The 23,621-nt window shown below is 39.8% G+C and overlaps 1 protein-coding gene across 1 annotated transcript in view; it reads left to right on the top strand.

Annotated features, from left to right (window-relative positions):
* NALCN (sodium leak channel, non-selective) overlaps window positions 1-11,272 on the top strand; it is a 253,524-nt gene extending 242,252 nt beyond the window's left edge. The window contains exons 37-44 of the mRNA XM_067289696.1: window positions 27-120; window positions 963-1,095; window positions 1,647-1,762; window positions 3,011-3,168; window positions 3,821-3,971; window positions 6,229-6,378; window positions 7,078-7,195; window positions 9,006-11,272. Coding sequence (XP_067145797.1) covers window positions 27-120; window positions 963-1,095; window positions 1,647-1,762; window positions 3,011-3,168; window positions 3,821-3,971; window positions 6,229-6,378; window positions 7,078-7,195; window positions 9,006-9,199 — 1,114 coding nt within the window. The 3' untranslated portion in view covers window positions 9,200-11,272. The remainder of the gene's footprint in view (window positions 1-26; window positions 121-962; window positions 1,096-1,646; window positions 1,763-3,010; window positions 3,169-3,820; window positions 3,972-6,228; window positions 6,379-7,077; window positions 7,196-9,005) is intronic.
* Window positions 11,273-23,621: the final 12,349 nt, after the last annotated feature.

The raw sequence follows: 23,621 nt of genomic DNA, 5'->3' as shown, positions 1-23,621 counted from the left end.
TCTCTCTCTCTTTTTGTTTAAAACAGACATGCAAATTTTTCATCAGCTGGCAAGGCTATTACTGTACTTTTCAGAATAGTTACTGGAGAAGACTGGAACAAAATTATGCATGACTGCATGGTAAATATAATACTACCAGAGATAAATTAGACAAGAAACAGGTGACGTTCATGCAGTGTGTTTTCAATCTCTTAGCTTAGTACTAGGAATGTTGTGATTGCCTTTATCTCTTCAAGAGATAAAACATTCACTAAACTTCTGAACATGACACAAAAATTGCAGTTCCAATCACAGACTCACAATGCGATATTCCATGGTGCTAGGCTTTTATATGATATAAAAAATAAAAATAAAAATAGGTTTTCAAAATCAGAAGTGCAATAACCCACTTTTCCACTGTTATCTCTGCTTTGACTGTGACAAGGTGATTTTTCAGATGACCTTTGTCTTTTTGGCTGTCCTGTGGCTCATTCCAAGAGAACGCTAGTTTTAATGACCTCAAAATCTGTCTTAGAATCATTTTTCTTTGCCTAGATAAATTTCTGCCTTTGGTTTCTGTTGCAATGAAAATCATATTATTCCCTTCCTTTTTAAAATTAATGGACAGGGAAGCTTTTTGAAAACCACCACATTTCAGAGCCCTGAGTTGTTTCTTTACAGTGGTATAAGTGTATAATGTGCCTTGTGTGTGGTAGTGAGAGCCATGTCTAGGCATTTTTTGTTGTGCCTTTCTCTGCTTTCTAATCTCTATCTACTAAAGGATCAACAACAAACCGCCCTTAAGAATCCATGAAAAAATTTTTCCTCCTTTTCTATGAAAGGAAAATGTTCCTCTAATCTGATGTTCAGCATTATTACTTAATTTTGAAGCTTTAAAAAATGTATAGTTATGTTTATTGCATTGATTGTAGAGAAATAAAGAATCCCTTTCTATGGTTGATTGACTTGGTTTTGTTTTGAAGGTCCAGCCTCCATTTTGTACACCAGACAACAGCACCTACTGGAAAACAGACTGTGGAAATTATGCTGGTGCTCTTATGTATTTCTGTTCATTTTATGTCATCATTGCATACATCATGCTAAATTTGCTTGTTGGTAAGTGAAAATATATAATAATAACAAAAATGTCTATCTTGGCATGTAGTATATTAGATTTGAGTCTGTTATGCTATTCAGGTATGAGATTACCTTGTAGCTTCACTGTTACCTTATGATGTTTTTGACACTTCTCTGGCATGGTGTATGCTAAAACTTAGGAAGTTTGAGCACAAAAGGTTTTTGAAAAAAGAAAGAGATGTGTTAAATTTGTAGGCTATAATTACCCCAAGGGATAATATTTTCTGGGCTTTTCTATCCTCCGGATGACATTTTTCCAACATTAGTGGAATTCTTCAAATTGATTTTAGAAGATGTTAGATTAGTCATCTCACCAGCATTTAAGGTGTGGCTTTTGAGAAGTGAAATTCAAAATTCTCTTTCCCATTCAAAATTCTCGTCTCAACATTCAACTAATGGGATTTATTGGTGTGAAGTTTGCACAACAGAATTCATATTCTGTTGAAATTCATTGTTGCTTACAAAGGTTCAACTCTTTGAATGTAACTGTGGGCTTTCTTTACACTAAATTTTGTTTTTGTGGTTTTTAGCTATCATTGTGGAGAACTTCTCGTTGTTTTACTCAACTGAAGAAGACCAACTTTTAAGTTATAATGATCTTAGACATTTTCAAATTATATGGAACATGGTTGATGACAAAAGAGAGGTAAGAAACTTGGTAATAAGCACAGTTAATCCAGTAAACTACATTTTTCCTTGAAAAAACATAAGTCAAGGAAAAAACAGAGCATGTTGACAAAACTCCTTGAGCCGTTAGTGATCTGGGATATTTTCTCTGTGATTTTGAACATCTGTCCAGGTTCTGAAAGCTCATTGAGCATGATCTAATGTTGTTCGTGGTCCTTCAAATGCTAACCTGTACTATTTACCAGTGTGAAGTACACATGATAGTAAATTTGAAAACAAATGTTAGTATTCATAGAATCAGTACCATAGCACCTTTCCTCCTATCTCCCAAAGAGTTGTTTCTTTATCCACGAGTCTGCAGACTCACACACATTTATATACCTGATCTGATCAGAAGTGCTTTGTTGAGATGAGAAGAGCACCTGGGAGAGTGAGCTGTTCAGATACCCACGTGAGCTAAAGCTGAATAATTCGTGGCATCGCTAAGATCTGAATATGAACATTGCCATCCTGAGAGAAGCTGTGGCTGTGCTGGAGGCAGAAGTCGCAGCCCTTACTGGTGGAGGTGAAGAGCTCTACATCCAGTGTGCCCAGGACTGACAGTATCTCTCTCTGACGTGGAACATGTTGTGGCAAAAGTAGTTCCAGTCAGGCTCATTTAGCAGAACATAATAAATAAAGAGAATGGATACTGCAGTTCTGGAGGGAAATACTTTCACTCCTAATGTTTTAGCAGCAGTTCAAAACTGTTGTCATAGAAAGTACAACATGTGTTAGGTTGAATCTTAGAGCAGATGATCTTTGAAAAGGTGATGAACTACCAGTGTGCTCCTGTCCCAAAACAAACATAGAAGGCGACAGTTATACAGCAGGTAATAGGCCTGACTGTGAATGTTTAAACTATAGTTTAATTTCAGCTTTTCAAAGGCAGTTACTTAGGCATATAATTCTTCTTACAAATTGATGCAAATAGAGAAACCAAATCTCCAAAGCAATGTTGAAAATCTCGGACAAAATGAACAGCACAGATTCTCATATCATCCAAATAAGAGCAAAGACGTCCATGAACTATGACTGATCTACACGTGCCAAAGAGTTAGCTGCATGCATGTATTCTTTAGTAATGCATTCCCATTGACTTAAGTAGGCTAGGATTTGATGCAGAGACTTTAGAGAAATAGTATTTCTGTCACTGATCTAATAGAAAACCCGAGTTGGTTGTTAGATCACAGTAATAAGTAACCAGCTATTATGCAATTTTACCCAGGGAGTAATCCCTACCTTCCGAGTGAAATTTCTGCTGAGGCTTCTGCGTGGCAGGCTGGAGGTGGATCTTGACAAGGACAAGCTGTTGTTCAAGCACATGTGCTATGAAATGGAGCGGCTCCATAATGGTGGCGATGTCACTTTCCATGATGTGCTGAGGTACTGTGAGATTTTCTCTGAATTTGTAATAACAGGTACAGTGCCCTGTATTTTTCCGTAGGCTAAAAGGTATTCCTAAGGCTTGGGAAAAGGCAAAATTGGTAGCCACAGAGGCACCACCATTTTACATGTAATACAAAAATTAGGTTATCCCCCTTTATTTTTTCCTGCAAAAAATATTTAAGATGGAAAACACAGGTCCTGGGGAATAGTCTTCAGGAAATTTTAACATTTCTATTTGAGACAGCTTCCCTTCACCAGCAGTCCCATACTGTTCTTGTATCCTAAACAATGCAAAGTAGTGCCCACATGTGTAGCAACTTGACAGTGAATCTGACTAGAAATAAAATAGAAACAGGAACATTATCCAAGTTTAGACACTTAAGAAAATACACAAAAAGCATGAATGACCTAGTTGCCTACAGTTTAGGAACTCACCTGCATTGGGTAGCTAAATGTAAGTGATAGGATCTTCATTTGTTTTGAGCACCACAGTTCCTTTCTGGAATCATCTTACCATTTTTAGCTACGTTGCACATGCCTGAGTTAAATATTTTGTGTTAAGTTTTTAAGTATTTATAAGCTTTGATTTTCTACATTAAAATGTGAGGCTATCAGCATTTAAAAAACACAATATCAATGTTTCTTTCAGCATGCTTTCATATAGGTCCGTTGATATCAGAAAAAGTCTTCAACTGGAAGAGCTGCTTGCTAGGGAACAACTAGAATACACCATAGAAGAGGAGGTGGCCAAACAGACCATACGCATGTGGCTGAAGAAATGTTTAAAGCGAATCAGAGCAGTAAGTCAAGCTAAAACAAGATCTAAATGGTTGCAGTAAATTGTACTGGTCAACAAAGCTGGAATGTGCTGTCACTAATGCTTAATTTACTCTGGAGCCACTATAGCATGTATGTGAAAAAGTAGATAGCAGTTGCTAAGTCAGCAGAAAGTATGTTACAACTTGATTCAGAAAGCTAGAAAAATAAGCATCTTTTGAAGGCAAAAACTGTCTTCCTGCCAAAAATTTGCCCTTTCACAATACAGCCGGAAGATGTATGTGAAAAGGAATAAACTAAAAACGATGTAATTTGCTGAAACCTTATAGGCCTAATCCTGTATATTCACTGAATAGAATCATGTAATTTCCTTGCCTCTACTGGCGTGAGATATCATGATTAGGCAGATCCTATGGCTGCAGAATAGGCCCTATAAGAATGTACTATTTCCCAGAGGCTCTTTAAATGCAATTCATATCAGGATGTATCATCTGGATGAGCCATTGCAGTAACTGTGTGGGCAAATGAGCTCTTAGTTTCACCAAAATCTCTGGTACAATATGTACACATATCTGAATGTAAAAATGGCAACATGCACATGCAAACCAGGAACATAAACCCATGGCACCCAGTAGCTACACCTATGCTAGTAATTAAACAGGACCAGGTCACTGGCTCAGCACTGGCATGGGATCACGCATACTCGTTGTCAGCATCTTCCTTGGCACAGTTTTGGCCCATGCATACTTGTACTCTCCCAGAGCATTGCCATCCTGGCACAGTTGGGGGCAAGTATGAGCAGAAACTGCTCCCAGTAGGAAACGCAGTTGTGGTTGTCTTGTTCTGAGCTAGAGGAGAGGTTAGCCTTATCATGCAAGTCCTGGCCTGCCAGTTGGCTTCAGCACTGCAGGAAATATCCTGATCTGTTTAATTTGCTAGTATAGGCATCGACAGTATGTCTGTATTGTGCTTACTCAGTGCTTCAGATTGTCTGAAAAGTTTTTGCCTTTACTCAAGATAGCTGCAATATTTGGTGATCAAAGGTTGTCCTAGATGAAATTTATATTGAGAATGTTCAGGAAAAAAAATTTTTCCATGAGAAGTTTGTGGTACAAGGTCAAGCAGGGAATTTGGAATGGACTTTGCAGTTGTTCTCTTATTTTCCTCTTTCCAAAAGACAACTCTTCTCTTCCCTAGTATAAAAATATATGTATTCTGGTTGCCTTGATGGGTGATTTTGCAATTACTCTAAGGCTGAGTCCAGGTATTTTGATTTTTATAAAAGCTTACTTCTCGTATGTGGAGGTTTTCCTATTGAGATCTGTGCACATACGATCTGGTTTTTTTTCTGTTTCTAAATTAATAAAAACATTACTGGACAATTTGAATGCTCATTTTATCAGAAACATCAACTTTCAAGGCATATACAGATAAATAGTTTCATTTTGATCCCATCTCTATAATAATAATGGCAGTAAATTTAATCTCAGCTCTCAATTTTGGGTTTGTTCAACTCAGTTGTTCCTTTCATTATGATATTGAATTACACTATGTTAAAGTAAATGTGCTATTCATTTCATTCTAATAATATGGCTCAGATCATTTCACATTCTGTGAACCTTTTACAAACTGGATATAATTATGGAAGTTAATATATATTTTCAAATTCTCTTATTCACTAAAGAGGGAGCATGTGAAAACTACCCAGGAAAGTGAAACCCTTCCTAAGGACTGTTCATTTTAATTTAAAAACATATTACATTGTAAGATCATAGTGGTAGTAGATTTGTTTTTCTATTTGTATTGTAAATCCATACTTATTCCTAAGGTTTCTACTACTGTTTTATCCAGTCTCATTTATTCAGCTTGTTCTGAAGGCCATGAAAACAATCAGAAATTTTGCATTGCTTTCATGTTGATTCTTAGCGAATCTCTATCAATCTCCTTGTTTCTGCGTCCTTCTGTGAACTCCTGACTCACAAATTCAGCGATTTATCTATTTTTAAACTCTTATTTGTTATGAGGAACCTGACTTCCACTTTATGTAGTTTATAAGCATGACTCTTCAGTTTCTACATAAAGGCTAGCCATACAGTGGAAGTCATATTATTTAAATAGTGGCCATTTGATATATGGAGCTTTATCGGTGCACCTGGAATCCACATCTGGCACTCACTGTTTGGTTAAATATTTAGAAGACTTTAAAAGAGTCAAACATTGAGATACACAAATAAGAACTAAATGTTTATTTATTGTCACATAAATATTGCACCTTGACAGAAACAACAGCAGTCGTGCAGCATTATCCATAGTCTACGAGAGAGTCAACAGCAAGAGTTGAGCCGATTTCTGAATCCCCCCAGCATTGAGACAACGCAGCCCAGTGAAGATGTGAATGCTATTAATCCGGATAACAGTGCACAGCCAGAGGTATGTCCTGCAAAAACTATTGGGGATGTTAACCAGAAGACTATGAGCTACTTAGAGCAAGTTTAAAAAACATCCATGTTTCCTATTTATTTTCGTAAATATCATTTTCACTGGAAAAGTTGAAAGCAATGTTTTGTTCAGTCTTTACATTCAGATTTAAAGGCAAGATGGTTAAATATAATTATTCTCCAGCTTAGTTTGCTGCCTTGCCAGCATCATGAAGGGCAAACTCATCTGTATGATTCCGGCAGCACTAACTTCCAGCTCTAACATGAACTATGTGCAGGCTCAGGGATTTAAAGTTTTGCTATTCAAGAATTTTGGAGTAGTCTGTACACTGGGAATGATAACATTGAGCATGCTGGGTCCTGTGACTAGGAGACCAGGGCTGTTCCAGAGCTGGAAATGTAGGTACGGCATAAGCGCTCCGCTGTAGAAGGCTGGGAATAATTTTGTACCCTTCCATGGGATTGTATAATGGAATGGAAGACAAATAATCTTTCTTTTTTTTTCCTGTTAGTTGTAGACCTTTGAGGTAGTAAAGAACAAAACCCATGCTGCCTCAAGAAAGGGCAATGTATTTTGCTTGTGTTTGTGTAGGAAGCTTGGAAATAGACTAGAAAGGTTAGATAACCCTCCTAAGAGTGGTCAGGCCATGCAATGGGGAGCTATAATTGAGATTCTTTTTTCTCTATTCAGACAAGTAGCCAACAGCAGCTCCTTAGTCCAACCCTTTCTGACAGAGGTGGATATCGACAAGACTCTGCAGATGCTGGGAAACCTCAACGGAAATTTGGACAATGGCGTTTGCCATCAGGTAAGAGAAGAATGTGTAGCAGTAATGCCAAGTCACTGCTGTACACAACAAGGCCTTTACAAAGCTCTATGCATTAGAGACACAGACACACAGTGGGGCAAGCATCAAGGGAGAGACTCCAGGATTCATGGTGCTACCTCCTGCCTGCTGCTTGCACCCACATCAGCATTCCTCTACCCTTATGCATGCTGAAATACAGCAGTCGCTCCCCTCCTCCCACATCTGAAGGTCTGGAAGATGTGCTCAAGCATTGCCATGTGCAATTTTTTATTTTCATCCATTTACTTGGGATCTTTGGATTGGGGGCTGTACCTTCCCATATGTTTGGATAGCATCTGGTGCATTTAGAGTTCACTTTTGTCTCATAAAGCACGGTGAAAGTGAATTAAGTTTTTCCTAACAGCAGTAGTAACACGAGTGCCTTGTCTTGCCTAGCTATACCAGGTGTACATTGTATATCTTACACCATAATAATACATTTTTATATCTTCAGTCAGCAATGAATCGGTCAAGTGTATAATCAGTCTCCTCTTTATTCTCCAGGAAACGTCCTCAAGTTATCCTAGTAACTACAGCCCACTAGAAAATAAAGGCTAGACTGTGCCTTATGGGAGGATGCTTACTGGAGGGAGGGAGAAGTGCACAGGAAAATCTGAGGCCTTGTTCAGGCTTTATCTCAGGAGCGCTTTCCACCACCTTAAAATTTTTCTTTTAAAGAGCACATTGGCCTCTGCTGCCTGACATATCTCCTGACCAGCATGTCTGGAAAGGGCCCATGGGTGTGCACATCAACTTGCTTTCAGCTTTCATCAGTCCTGATCTTTCTGTTGGCTGCTGGACATGAGTGTAGTGTTACTGTTCTGAGGGAGGGTGCTGCCTTTAAAGACTGTCACTGTTCAGATCCTAATCATATATAGGTGGAAGTGGAAGGCATAGTCATGCTGTGAGTATCTTTAAACCTACTTTTGTGAGCAGAGTACTTGTCCAAGAAATGGGACAACTTAGTAGATAGGTTTCAATTCACATCTTCCAGCTGAGTGTCACTGAGCAGGAAAGAAAGTTGAAATTTGTTGGGCCAGAGGAAGGAGTATGAGAGGGAGCATACTACTGTAGCCAGCTGGGTAGGTTTTTCAAGTGGGATTGAGGAGTTCAGGGTTTCCTTTCATAGCACTGATCTTGGCCGCTTGAATCTTGAAAGTTCATTGCTGCACAACTTCAGAGGGGTGCCTCCATGTCGGAGGGTACAGTCCAGCAGATGATGAGTACTCTGCTCCCAATCCAAAAAAGTCATGTATTTAAGATAACAAATAGCCTCATTAATATCAATTGTATTTTCCGTATAATTACACATGTGTTTTAGTACTTTCCTAAAGCAATATCAGCATCTTGTACTGGCTTGCACCACTAGGCCATAGTCAAATGTCACTTTCTAGATCTAGCTGCCACCCTCAAATGCTCTTTTCCCTCATTGTTTCTGGAACTTTTACCATTTTGCCAGCAGATCAGCTCATGTACATACAGCCTAAAACGTTTAGGTTACAATTAGCCAGATAAGCAAAGACCTATTGCATCAGCTATCCTGACAGAAGGAAATTAGGCACCGCTCAAGTGAGCTGCTCTGCCAGCAGGTTAGGGGGAGCAGGGATGAACAGCTGGAGCTGAAAAAAAGATTGCATAGAGCCTTACTGTTTCTGCACTAAATCAGTTTAAAGCTATCACTGTCCAGCTAGCTTTATATACCTGAATTCTAAGCTAAAATGTTCAAGAAAAAGACCTACTCTAATACAGAACTTTCTTTTTAATTTCATAGCCCCCAAACCAATAAGCCATTCAGTGTCTTCAGTCAACCTCCGCTTTGGTGGACGTTCAGCTATGAAATCTGTTGTATGCAAGATGAATCCCATGTCCGATGCTGCATCTTGTGGATCAGAAGTCAAGAAGTGGTGGACAAGGCAATTAACTGTGGAGAGTGATGAGAGTGGAGAGGACCTTCTTGATATCTGAGAAAAATTTAAGTCATATTGCAACAACAACCACTTCAAATATAATCTAATTTTCCATGTTTAGAATTGAAAATGCTGTTAGGTGATGTATGATTTATTTAAAATCAATGTCATAAGATTTTTCAAGTGCTTATCCTTCTGCCATATGAAGCATAACACACACTTGTATGTTAGATTTCATCTCTATAGGTATTAACTGTACATTAAGAAACCTGTATACAATAGCAGTACTAATAAAGCCAGAGAGACTATATTGCCTTTAGCAGAGACAGAACTTTGAAAGATTTCACACATTTTGATATACACATCTCTGTGATTTTTTTCATCTTGTACTGTACTTGGAAATGACAACACTTTACAATTTAGGGGTAATTTATTTCTTCTTTTTGTGTTTTCCCTCAGTTCTTATTTAGTAACATTTCTTTAGAAAGAGTTTCTTATTCGCAAATGACCTGAAGAGGTCAGCACTGACTTCATGTTCAAGGGAAGTATTTTTACAAAATACAGATTCTGAATTATAAACCTAAGCTTTTTCTGAACATTTTTTTAAAATATGCAAGATACAGGATAACTCATTTTAAAATCAGAAGGTGAAGGATTGGCTTTTAAAATGTAAATATCTTTGGGTTTTGGTTAATTATGCAAAGTGCTTGATTTTCATACAGAAAACAGCAACAACAAAAAAAAAGAAAAAAAGGACATGAAAACTGTGCATTTACACATCCAGCAAAAGACCTCCACATGAAAAACATGGTTTGTGCTTCATTATCAGATTACCTTGTTCATATGCTAATTACATATATGTGTGGTGTCATTCTCCTGTTAATTGGGTCCCATTTCTGTGTGTGGTCGTGAGATAACTCTGCTCTCGTCTATGTGATAAAAATTAGCATGTTGGGGGTTCTCATTACAGAGTAGTATTGTAAGACTTTTAAAATACAGTTCAGTTTTGCTTGTATAGATAGAAGGGAATTTTACTTATCCATGTTACTGTTCATTCTCTAGCCCTGCAAAACTAGAGCATGACACCGTACTGTGGTTAAGTATCTTTGTCCCTTTTATCCAGGTATACTATATTTTAACGTATGTTAATATTCTTTTATTTTATGAAGCACCAGTAGTGCTACATTATCTACATTGAAAAAGCAGCTGTCCCTTTCATAAAAATTTTTCCGGTGGAAGGCCAATGCTATACAGACACAGAGGTGGAGAGGAAAAGCAGCGAAAAGCAGGAGAAAAGTGTAGCACACATTTTGTTAGTTCCAGAATTTAAGACTATTTAAATATGTGGGCTAAAGATTTGCCTTTCCCTCAGGGGAGCACTAAGAGGGTGTAGATTTTGTAGCTAGGCCCCACCCGGGTTTTTCAGTATAGCTGGGACCTTTCCATTACCATTGTTTCCTATGGAAATGATAGGTTGCTCTAACATGGCCTGATGTGAGATCTTGTGAGAGGCTCACAGTTAATGTACATCACCGCTTAAAATATATATCCTTTAAAGAGCTGACAAAAAGCCAGTGCTTCACAATGTTTTCTGGCCAAAATATTAATGTGGAATGGTCAGAATACAGCATTGTTTTCACAGATGCCTTCACCATAAAGGCAAAATTAGTTTTGGCCATAAAACACAGTTTTCTTGGCATCTATCAATATTTTGTTCTGTGTGTATTGTTAAACATGTTTTAGATTTTTTTCAAAAATAGTAATATCAAACACATCTGTATTTGGTGGTTTCATTGTGCCTTTTTCAGTATATTTAAGTTTAAAACTAGTCAGCTCTAACTTACAATCTATGTAATGGAATGTGTGCATTCTCTTATTTACTGGCTAGATTATGAACCATCAACAAAACCTCATATGCAAACCCAGTATTTTGTGTACTGTTTTGTGTTAGTTTAAGTTCAGCTTTTGTATATATGACAATAAGATAAATATTGGATTTATAAAAGATAGTATATTTGAATTTCAATAATATATTGAACTGCAGATCTTTCTGAATCATTCTTGCTGCAAATCTTCTTTTTAAAAAGTCTGGCAAACATTTTTCCTTGCCTTACAGTACTCTGTCAATAAAAGTGAGTTGCTTTAAGCAATATTCATCCTTCTGGTTTTCATTCTAGCTGCATTTGCTGTATCTAGCTCATCTGTGATAATGGTGCTTAGTGTCTGGCTGTGTGGTTTGTAGATGATTATTTAAAGCAGTGCTTTCAAAATCTTTTAACTGCAGGGCCTCTGATTTTCTTGGAGAGAAGTTCAGCAACCAGACTCATCAGTACTGTCACAAGGGTTCTTACTCAGAAAATGAGACTAAATAAGAATGTTCATTTATTTAATTTTATTTTACCCCATTTCTCTGCTTGAGATCCTGCATGCGAGTGAGTGAGTGAGTGAGTGAGTGTGTGTGTGTGTGTGTGTGTTTGTATACCGGGGGTAAGTGTTTTGGGGGGAAGGTTGTAATAGTTTACATAGACTGTCTTCTAATACCTTACAAAACACAGGGGATGAAGAGCTTAGCATTGCTTTCTTTAGAACCTGCTTGCAGGTTAAATGGGTTGGTCCAGGAATCCCCTGTGTTTTGTAAGGTAAAAATTGCCAGGGGAATATTCCTACCTACAATGCTCTTGGCTCACGGAATCAATCCCAGAGTTACCTCTAAAAATGAAAAGAAGAAAATGTTTAGACTCCTTTTCATCCACTGTGGGGGCTCCACTCCTTAGGAAGCAAGTTGCAAAAGTCCTCGAGGCTTGAGTGGAGCAAAATGTGTAGTGCATGTTGCATGTCAGTATTCAAATAAAAACTGCTTTGCGGGAAGTCTGAGAACATGTAGCAAAGATGTATCTCAATATCATTTCAAAGTCAGGTCAGATTTCAGATAATCAAGTTTGTAATGAAGAAATTAATAACCTGAAACCCTTTGCTGGTGGATGATATCCAACTGAATTAAGAGCTAAAAACATAAAGTACACTTTTATCTGGCAAGCTGGAAATACCATCATTGTTTTAGTTAATTAGGACCAATCAGGCTTAAACATCCTGAAAATAACATTACATTCAGTATTGTCTACATTCAAAGACCAGCATCACAGCTTCTGAGAAGCCAGAGATTTGGATGCCAAAAAGCAAGTGACTGACTTTGTGAGGATAATCTTTTTTTTTTGTTTTCCTTCTTCTTTTTTTTTTTTTTTTTTTTTGCAACATGCCCACAGCTTTTGTCATTGTGCAAACAAGGACAGCCATGAAAACTGAAATTGGAGAAGAGCTCTCACTGTTGTAACAGTACGTCTGGAGCCCCAGCAAGCAAGATCTGTGATTAACTTCCCATCCAAAAAGCACATTTTTGTCCTCTCACAACATTTTCACAAGTACAGAAGAACACTAGTGTGACTTGTCAGTCAAAATTACCAGTATATGTATCTCAGTCTCCTTGAGTTTAGCTTTAGGAGGCTAAATTCATTGCTTCTACTGAAAGCAGTTTAGTCACATCAGAGATGAATTTCCCGCAATACACAGGCTGATGTCTGGAAAGTTGGTTGCCCTGGTTTGTTCAGTTGCTCTGCAACACAAAGGAAGCCTCACTAGAATTCAATTAACCTTCCTCTTAATCCCAAGGGCTCTAGTGTCAGACCCCATTAGCAGTTGTTGCCAGTTGTTCTCAATGAAAAAGCTCTAAGCGCCGAGTTATTAACCCATCAGTGAGCTAAGTGTACAGGCAGTGGCATTTTGACTACCCCCCCCTTCCACAGGTTCCCATCTCAGATATTTATTCCAGTACCATTATTGGTTTCATGCTCCTACCTGACTGGCATATCTGCACAGGGAATTTGGGTAAATTACTTGGGCACCTACAAAATTGTGTTTCGTCAAAGGGCAGCTTACTAGAACGGCAAGGAATGTCTCGATACAGGTGGAAAGGAAAAATATTATCCCTCAGCCTGAAGAGCTGTTGGTATTAACCTTTGCTTCTTTCTGAATTCAAGAAGCAGCCACAAATCTCCAGTGTCTCAACAGGCATTGCTTTGTTTCAAGAAAACTTTTGCTGAGATTGGAAACTAAAACTGGTTTATACCAGATAGATATCAGTGAGATCTAGAGGAAGATTTTAACAGTAAGTTTCTAATTGGATCATCCGCACGATGTAAGTCACAAACATGGGATTACTGTTTGCTAATAGATTTACCTCAAAGGTGAGAGGCAAGGTCCTTGAATTCATTGGCAGACAAACTGGATGTTACATCTTCTCTCATGCCCCATATTTTTGTTTTCTTCTGGGTTTTTCTCACAATTGCATGTAAGGCAGAAAAGTGTCTTGGCATCTTCTGTGTTCTCAGCATGTGCTCCCAAGAAATGGGGGATTCAACAGAGTTATGATTTCATTATGCTGCTGTATATGATGCTAGTTTATCATGTTAATCTTGCTTTTATTATCTTGGCACCCCGTCCAGAGAACTACGAGTTCTACAGATCAGGGACTTCCACCTTTCAGATTTTTTAAATTCATCCTGCCTGGGGAGTCTGTTATTGCATATTTAAACTGTGAAGAAAGAAAAAAGGAAAAGGAAAAAAAAAGGAAAAGGAAAGAGAGAGAGAGAAAGAAGGAAGAAGAAAAAAAGAAGAAAAGAAAAAGAAAAAAAATTACCTTTTTTATTTCAGCAGCTATTTGAAAAAAAAAAATTGTATTTCTACATAAAGTCAAACTTCTCAGTTGTACTTACCCAGCCAAGAAAACAAAAAGTTTGTTTTCTTTTCAGAAAGTTTTACCTTCTTTTCAATGTGTTCATTTCTTAAATGCACCTCAGTCTCAAAATGAAGAATTTTAATGTTTTGACTTTTTTTTAAAAAAATCATCAGAACTCACTTGCTATATATGACTTAAATTGTGAATATCTTTGGTCAATCAAAAACTTTTTTATCTGTTAACTGTTATTAAGCACAAAAATTCACCCAGATTTGTTTTTAAGTCCATCCTATAGATTTCCTTTTTCTGTATCTGGCATAAGAACAACATCATATTCATGTAAGGAAAAAGTAGATCATTGCCTTCGTTATCAGTATGTTAAAAACCGCACAACAATGAACATTGTGCTCTATTTGCTTAAATTGATCTAGTCAGAATGTTGGTTTGCTGACACCTCTGCCAGACTTCCTCCCAAACGTGTTCGATATTTCAAAAACTAAGCACCACCTAGGAAAGAACAGATCACTTTTTCCAGTTCCTTCTCAGCTGTCTGCCAGATCTTCCAGTGTTACCAGACAAATTGTGGTGAATTTTTGCAGTGTCCCTGTAGGCATTGCCCATGGCAAAACCTGACTTCCCAGCTGCAACCACTTCCAAATGGAGGTAAAACACTGTGGTTGTTTTTGCAGAGGCTGAGGGGCCACAGAGCCCCTTTCGCCAGCTTCGCCACAAAAGGGAAACCTCCTGCTCTGTGGGGCTCAGGCAGCTGAGAGCACCTGACCACCACGGCAAGGCTCACCTATGATGTTTTGCCAAAACTTTGAGATCTGTGATCTTAAGTGTGCAATTAATCCACCACTATGCTGCAGACACTCCTGAGGACCAGATCACGTTTTATTTGCTGTTCATCTAAGAGGGTTTTCAGTGCAGCTGCTTGTAACCAGCTCCAGCTCTTCTCCCGCTGGTAATTATGATGCCCTGAACTCCGCAGGTTTAACTCTTCACCCAATTGTTTCTTCTCCTGAGCTCTGTAAAGTAGTCCAGGATTAAATATCCAAGTATTAAAACCTTCATCTTAATTGGATTGGCAGCAGCAAGAACATTTCTCTGACCTCAGCCTTTAAATGTATTTTAACTTTATACGTGTACATCAATTCAGCACATATCTGTAAGGTCTTATCTACATGAGGAAGTTGCACCTGCTTAAACTTAGCCTGTTGTAAATTGATTTCTCTATCTCAGTTTGAATATCTGTTGAAATGCTTATTTCAGTTTAAAGATTTTTTTTTCTATTGATCTGTGTTAAACCCAAAATAACCTTGGTTTTATTCTAATTGCAGGAGTGCTCCCACAGGTCTACACATCAGCTATCTTAACTGGCTTTAAAGCCACACCTTTAATTGTACAGCTGTAATTCTCTTGTATAGGGAAGGCCTCTCTTAGGGTTAGAAGCTAAGTCTCTGGGAGCAGCTGAACTGCTAAATAAAAGCAGGCCAAGGAGGAGCTTGCAACCTTGGACCATGGACCAGCTGTGCCGCCTGTCTGTCATCACACCTCGGCTCTGCTTTAGGCCACTCCAAACAGTTTTCCCCAAGATAGTTTGGGGCAAATCGCTCCAGGAACTGCTCCCAAGATAGATTTCAGATAAGACTACACTGGGTTTGGCTCCCTCTGCCTTGCACGGTCCTCAGATATACAGTGAGCATCTTTGTACCCCCGGGCATCCCCACAAGTGCTCCCTGCCATGCCTCAGCATGGGTAGCACATCCTCTCTGTTTCAGGCTGTAAAAGCACCACTCTGGTCGGTGCAATACATCCCTTGCCCTATTACAAAGAACTGAACTGAGCCGAACACACAGGAATATGGTGACTATTTATTAGGGCCGCATCGGGGCCCAGGGGACATTCAAGAGGATGTCCCTGGACCTCTGCAGAGGGGCTAGCCCTGCACAGTGTGGCTGTACGGCTCGTCCTATGGGCCCTCAGAGCCAGGGACAGCTGGCTCGCTCTTGCTTAGCCATTTAGGCACAGTTTGGGCAAGCGCTGTTAGCTTGGAGCTGGACTGCTTTTACAAAGCATTTCCTCTCTGAACTTAATCAGCTCTTTTCAGTAGGAAAAGGTCTTAGTGCGATCCATAAGACTGGTTCTCTGAGCCTGTCCAGCTACCCAGCTATCCATTATTTTAATATAGCTTCTGTCATCCACAGTTGTAATCAAACATTATTTTCCTCCTGAACTAGATAGTCAGAAATGCCACAGAAAGGCCATTTCAACAAATACTTTCCAATAGCTGAGGTACTGCAGAACGATGACAAATTTAAACTCTCTTTTAACACTAGAGGTCTAACGCTACTTTACATTGGCTGCGTGCACACACACCACACACACACACACACACACACACACACACACACACATGCATACACACACATGCATGCATGCACGCACAGACCAGTTAGAAGGGGCTGGTTGTCTTTGCAGCAGCAATTGTCCTGTCGCCTTGTTCTTGGAGCAGCACAGGCTCAATCCTCAGTGAGAACAGCTGTAGTAACAGTATTTTAGAAGTGCAAAGAAATTTCAAACATCATTTTAGGACAAGGGACCTTTTATTAACTTTATAGTACTTACCATTAAACCGCTTTACTTTGTTTTGTCTGTGGAGACGCAACTTTTTGGGAAACTGATGACATTTGCATTTCCCACTTGTGTATGACAAACACAGAAGTTGTAATAGAAGATTGTGCTAGTATTAACATTTCATTTTCTCTGTCTCCAATGATTGTCATATTTGCATATCAGCTGGAGTGCAGTTCATATACATATTTCAATTCCAGGAAAATTCAAAATCTAGCACCTAAAGCTGAACAAACAAGTAGCTAAGGACATCAGAAATCTTATGCCACAAAGTAAACACATGTTTTATTTTTTGAGGCCACAGAAATTGTGCTCAATGATTTGAACTGTGACACCTGCTTTTCATGTCTGGATTTTCTTTACCTGAATGTAAGCTTCTACATATGTTCACTTACAGGCTCTGATTAGACGGAAAATACTATTAGAGATGATATTTGTCAACTGATAGCTAATAATTTGGGGAAATGTTTAAAATGCTGCTTTCTTTCTGTGCTTTAAAATGAAAAGCAGAGAGGGTTTTGAGTGTTTTTTTTTTTTTAGTAACGATTTTTATAGTAAAAGAGAGGGAATAAAAAGCGCAGGATGGTACACAATGTCCATTGAAATCAGCCTGAAGTTTCCCTTTGGCTACAGTGATGCACTGATGCCCCTCCTTAATGGGCATTTTTAGCTAATGTATTTTATTTCATGATTTCAGGTTGTCTGCACGCATGCCCACATATGTATCATGTTCAGCTGTGCACAATGACTTGTTTGGTTGCGGTAATTCACTCACAGTCATATGCCCACATCTTCGCTTAACATTACTGGGATTTTACTCTGGGATTCCTCCCAAATGTTTACCTAACATGAAACACAAAAGTTTATGCCATATTGAAATACTTGCAGAGTAAGCAGTCTCAGCCAGGGGTTATTTAAATGAATTACCTACGAATTAATCAAAAAACTTCAAGGCACATCTACATAAGAAATTGGCTGCAAGTGTTTCATAGCACTGCTAAATGATTTCCAGGAACTGATACACAACCTGTGAGCATATAATACACTGCTATCTTGCAGTGAAGGCACATTTAACATTTGCTATTGTGGCTGCCTATCCCATCTAGCAATATGGTCAAACATCTCTTGCGTTACTCAGCTTCTGTGTGCATAGAGAGGCAGTGAGAGAGAGAGAGAGACAGAGAAAAAAGTATTTTTCTTCCGGTGTGCTGTGGGATACCTACCAGTAGATAATGTAATCTGGAGCCAAAATCAGAGACGTGGAGGAAATTCTGGCAATTTCTGTAATTGTCCTGTTGATAGATACAAGTAGGCTGTTGCAAACTTAGGGTCATGCAGTGAGTAGAGGATCAAGGCAGCAAGGACACGTAAGAAGGAAGAAGGAAAGAAAGCTGTAGTTGAAGATACCCTGCATGTGTTTTCCCAGACATTGTTCCTCAGAAGAGCCCTGCTACAGCTGAGAGTCCTGCTAAAGCTATGGAACGGCCAACAGCGGAGGCAGAATAAAGGATGCATGAAACAGTTTTCCAGGAAATCTATGCAGAGCTTCCCTGCAGATATTAGTTTTGTTTTCATCTGATGACGTGAATAGGCAATGCCTCTTAGGAGTTTGCATCCCACTTTACTAGTGACTGCTAACTAACTGATGTGGGGTTAGTCGGCAAGGTGCCGGGGGTGTCATGCCATTGCTATGCACAGTCATGAAGCAGGTGTCAAATCCAAGGATCATTGTGGTCACCAGGAGGTCTTTAGGGGCTGTTTACAAAGGACATAGGGCTGTGCTGGGGCCACTGATGCACTCAGACTCTCACACTAATCGAAGTTCATCAGTAGAAAGAGTTGTTTCACCACATAAGTGTGCAAGGCTGGGTGATCAGGGAGGATGGTTCTCTGATGGACTTTCACCACTGTAACCTGGCGTGGTGAGGAAAGATCTGTGACCCAGAATATTTTTTGCAATGACAAACAGAGGTTTGGTTCTTGGCGCTCTGCATGGGCACATCCTGCCATGCCAGTGCTCCAGGTGCTCTGGGAAGGTCAATTTACCTGTTGCCTTGTGAGGCTTTTCACTAGAAGCCTGAATAGAAGAAAGGACCTGTGTAACTAGCATTTAAGCTGCTGCAAGATGACAGTGAGTGTGCATGAGAAGAAAAAGGTGGACCAAGGACTTATGCTGAAGACTGATAAGAAATATTTACCTCCTACAAAAGGTGCTTGCTCTGCAGTTCACCACTTAATGATAGCAAAGCAGAGCCTGATAAAAGAGTTGGGAACAAGTGAACTGACTCACAAAACCCCTCAAACTGAACAGAGGAGGATGCAATGATAACACCACACCTATCTCTGAACGCTGTTTCAGGGAGGTATCACGTGCCTTCTTCAAACTGGGGACAAAGTGTGTGCATGCTTTTATGTGTGATACTAATCAAGCTATTATATTCTTTCTTGTGCATGTGCAGCTGTGAAGTGCTTCTATCTTGACTTAGGTGTGCATCTGATCATACTTACTCTGTGAAAAGTAAAGACGTCTTCCTCTTCTCTTAAATAAAATATAGCTAGGATGCCAGTTCAAACACTGGGAGCAGTGAAGAAATTTGCAGGATATTTCTGCTGTAGTCAGGATTTTCAAAAGCTTGGTGCCTTAAAAGTCTTGTTTGTATCTTCATCATCCCCAGTGCCATCCCCCAGTGCTCATCTCTCTTGCTATCTTTGCTGTTATACTATTCTACAATAAAAAAGAAAAAGAAAAAGAAGCCTTAAAAATAGAAAAAGAGGACCAGAAAGAGTGTTTCTTCCATTGGCTTAGGAATGTGTTTCAGAAAAGAGCTTAGAGGCTTTTACCTGTCTTGGTTGGGATGGAGAATGAAAAAGCATTTTCACATTCTTTCCTATGCTTGTGAGGCCCATAGGCCTAGGATAGAAAGACAAAGAGAGGCCCAAAACTGGATGCAGGTTGTTATGGCAGCCAAGACAAATCTTTATGCAAGAGGTGTGGCTAGGTACAGATTGCACTAACATATCCATCCCTTTTCAAGGTGTCAGGGTGGTAATGAGTGACTGAGAGGTGGAAGGCGCCTCTGGGAAAGAGCAAGCAACAGAGGTAAATTTGGACAACAGTTGTCTTGGATGTGTCTCCAGTAGATTCTGTTTTAAATGATCCTGAGGAAACCAGGAAGAAAGCCCATGCCACCTGTTTAGCACAGTGTTTTCCCCCAAGCTGAAGTGCAGAAGTAAGAGGAAACATATGTTCTCTGGGCATGAGAAGAGCAACTGCACAGCTATATGATTTCTGTGCCAAGTCAGAACTTTAATTGGCAGGAAAGTTATCATTACTAACACCTGCAAGTGAGTATATAGTACACTGTAAAATTAATAGTCAGAGGGAAAAGGAATTCCTTAGAGCACATTTAAAAAACCCTTTTCTCTTGTAAATGATGGTGTTGCAGGGTATCTCAGGCTGCTTCAAAGCCAAGGACATTAATGAAACCAAGAGCCAGAACTATGACATCTTGCTTTATTTCATGTATGAACCCCTTCAGTACTTGCCTTCAAACGGAAAATCCTGGGTAAAGTTATACAAGCTTGGCCGGGCTAGCCAGGTGGGGGAGCGATATACAAGCATTGCTGGAGAGAAGTATAGAATATGTTGAGCTAGTGAAAAAGAGAGTGAGGCTGGTCTCTGATGAGGTGTTTCTACTGAGCAATGGGTGGAAGGAGCTGTTAAAAGCACAAGCAGCAGAGAGAGACTTCCTTAACCTGACGGCCTCCCAGTCTGAGGCAGTTACAACTTTGCTGCTTAACTGTAATATGTGCTTCCTCCTGTGCTTTTCCCTACTCAGCTGTGACAGCAGGGCCAAACAGGATCTTTCAAATCATCCACTTTTCCATGACCTGCCTTCTTCCAAGTGTTTATGGATGAGGCCGAGAGCATGCCTACAGGTAAGTCATATGCATGCTCCACTCTTCAAGTGCTCAGTAACCCTTAGGACTGTTTGCCTTCTATGACAAACTAGCATCCAGCAGAATAGGTCACCTGGGGTAGCTGAAGCATGATATATATCACCTAACACTTAGCTGAAGCAATCCCTGTTGTAGTTTGGATGCTATGTGCTTGTCATTTAGGCTATCAATTGTTCATGGCCTGGGATGTGAGGGAGTGGTAGAGTTTCCACAGCTGTGTCTTCCTTGAAGCTAACGTGTTTTGGGGGTCTTGAACGTTTGGATCAGATATTCCCAAAAATGCAGTATTTAAGGACTAGGCCTGTCAGGAGATATATGAATAAGTTCTTCACTGCAATAGAGGACTCATAGCTAAGCCAGACTTTGCTTTTTTACTTCAGCACTGGCCACCATTTCAGTTGCTTCCCCTATCCTGATGTGATTGAGTTCACAAATCCTGCATCACACAAGATAGAATTAAAGAGCTGTGCTGTCCCAGATCTACCCATCTGCAAAGTGTGTCAGAGCTGGGGGGAAATTTCAACATAAAGAAGCACCTCTCAGTAATAGATACCCTGAGCTCAGCAGTGCTTGCTGGGCAACTGACTGCAGGCCATTTAAGTGAAATACAGCTTTGTCCGTGGCTCCAGAAGAAAAAAGACCAGTAACTTGTTTGGGATATTTTCTTTTTTTCTCTGCCTGTTTGGACTCTTTTGTCTCCTGGGAATCTGGGCAAGGGCATAGTCCAGACACAGTCAGAAGTCCGATCTCTTTTGGATCAGAGTTGACCAGTGGCCCAGTGTGGATAACTAGCACTTGAGTGATTTTGTGAACCCTAGCAGCCACAACAGGTAGTGAGGCCTTTCACATGAGAGCATAGTGTAGGTGTTAACAGGTCTGAGTACAAAGGGAAAAAGAATGGGAGAAGAAACCCACAGGAGCCCAATTCTCTTTAAATTGGACTTATCGAATATATTCTAGAAAGAAATGTCTTAGATTTAAGGGCAGAAGCAGTCAGTTAGTAAAACATTTGTAAAGAAGGATGCTTAGTCCTTGAAAAACTATTTCAATAAACCATCAGGAAGTGCATATAGGCTTTACTTCTTTTTCCTGAAGCATATGCGAAATTACAACTTTCCAGCAGTAAAAGGTACTGGGAGGGCTCCTAGAAAAGCTTGTGTTTCATATTTCTTTCTTTTTATTGTCACTTCATTCAGAGGAATAAAATCACAAACCAGAGCACCTGCGCTCTGAGGGATGAATTTGATGGCACTTGTGTTTGTGACCAAGGAGTCAGCACAAAGCTGCCCCCAGCTCGGATGGGGGCAGATGAGTGGCAGCCCTGCGTTTCCAGGGATGGTGCCAGGTGGGAGGTCTGCACCTGGGGCTGCACCTCAGAGCCCTTCACGGGAGCCTCCTGGACTCTTCCCAGCTCCAGCTGGTTTAGCATTACCTGGGATCTAATTACAACAACCTGGTGACAGCCCACCGAGAGGACTGCCTCATTAAACATGATGGTCTGGATGCCACGGTTGGCTCAGGAAATTCTTAAACTGTTATTCCTATAAACAGTGAGTGCATACCAGGGGAAAGATCACTCTATAAATGCGCTCTTTCTTACATTCTTTCTCTGAGCATCTGTTATTGGTCTCTGCCAAAGATAGGATTTTGGATCCTTAGTTTGGCTCAGTATAGTCAATCTTCTGTTTTTATGGCTAGATCTGTAACAGCAACTAAAAGAAAAGTTTTAAAATATTTGGGTGGAAAAATCCTTTAATAGCATTAAGGCCTTTTTGGTATGGCTCCTGGAGTAGTAAGCAATATGAAAGATGCATGTCAGTATTGGTCAGTATGTTCCCACCAGAAGTATTTACTTTTCATTTGCATTATATTATAATAATATGTATAATTTATATATAGAGATATTTATTGTATAAACTAGAAGAAAAGACTTTTGTAATACTGTTAGTTGTCTGTGGTGATGCTCCTGGGTCCACAGGCTCCTTGCTCCTGCCTGTTCCAGCAAAAGACTCACTATTTGTGCTTTTGACTGAAATGTTATTAAAATTGGCTTTCTCTGAAGTACTACAATATATTTCAGTCCTGGGTCCTGAGCTATGGAAAGTGGAAAGACTGGGAAAAGATCTCATTTAGAGTAGTCTGAAGACATCTGTCTATAACTGTATAACAGCTGTGGGCTACCTCTACGCAGAATGGGGTTTATGGTGCTAAACCTGACCCAGCACTGTGTGGTGGGATCACTTATCAGACTTGCCAGATGCCACTACTGAGTGGGACACTTATCCAATAGCTTCCTGTTTCACACATCTCTACAACTAGGGCTCCACCTCACTCTGTGCTCCATCCTCTCTACCTCTCTCCCATACATGGAAATATCTGGAGTCTTTGGTGTGGTCCCATGTTCAGAAGAAGCTCAATTTGGACCCCAATATCTCTCAAAAGCAGTCTAATACCATGTTGCCTTCCACGTTGCCTTGCATTAAGTAACCACCCACGGACAGACCCTCATCAGAGGATCCCACATGAAGGTATGACTCTGTTGTGCAAGTCCAGCTGTGAGCTCTATCTGACATGCAAAATATACAAAACCAACATGGCTCATCCTGTAGGATGACCATCAGTGACATATAGCAACTTTAAACATGACAACTTAATCAGCTCCTGAACTCCAGAAAGTAGACGGCCTTGTACCTGTGCATAAAATCCTTTGTGCGCTTAAAGCTAGACTGCAGCTTAAGTGGTCCATTCCTCAGAGACAAGGTCCTGGCAACTCATGTCCTGCCATACGAACCTAAAATGGCAGGAGTCAGCCTTCAGAAGGCATATCTCCTAATTCTGCTGTATGCACTTAAGGAAAAATATCAGTCTGCTCATTTGCCTTGCCCAAGCTGATAAGCGATCCATATACATAAATCTATCTCCAGAGCTCTGCTCATTCTTTTTGGTCTAGCTTCACATCTATAGACAACTATTTTCATCTCCTCTACATTTTAGAAGCAGACCTGAAAGTATAAAGTTTATGCATTTCCGAAATCTCCTGTCCCTGGACAATCTTCTAAGGTCCCTGACTATCAACAGCAGTTTGCTGTTCATTCTCATTATGCTGACAGGTAAGTATGCTCAAAGTCCCCTGAAGAACTGGAAGCTTGTTGCA

This window comes from Apteryx mantelli, chromosome 1 (assembly GCF_036417845.1).
Source record: "Apteryx mantelli isolate bAptMan1 chromosome 1, bAptMan1.hap1, whole genome shotgun sequence".
In the NCBI taxonomy this organism is placed as follows: Eukaryota; Metazoa; Chordata; class Aves; order Apterygiformes; family Apterygidae; genus Apteryx; species Apteryx mantelli.
Note: the sequence above shows the minus strand (reverse complement) of the source record. Positions and strands in the feature narration are given on the sequence as shown.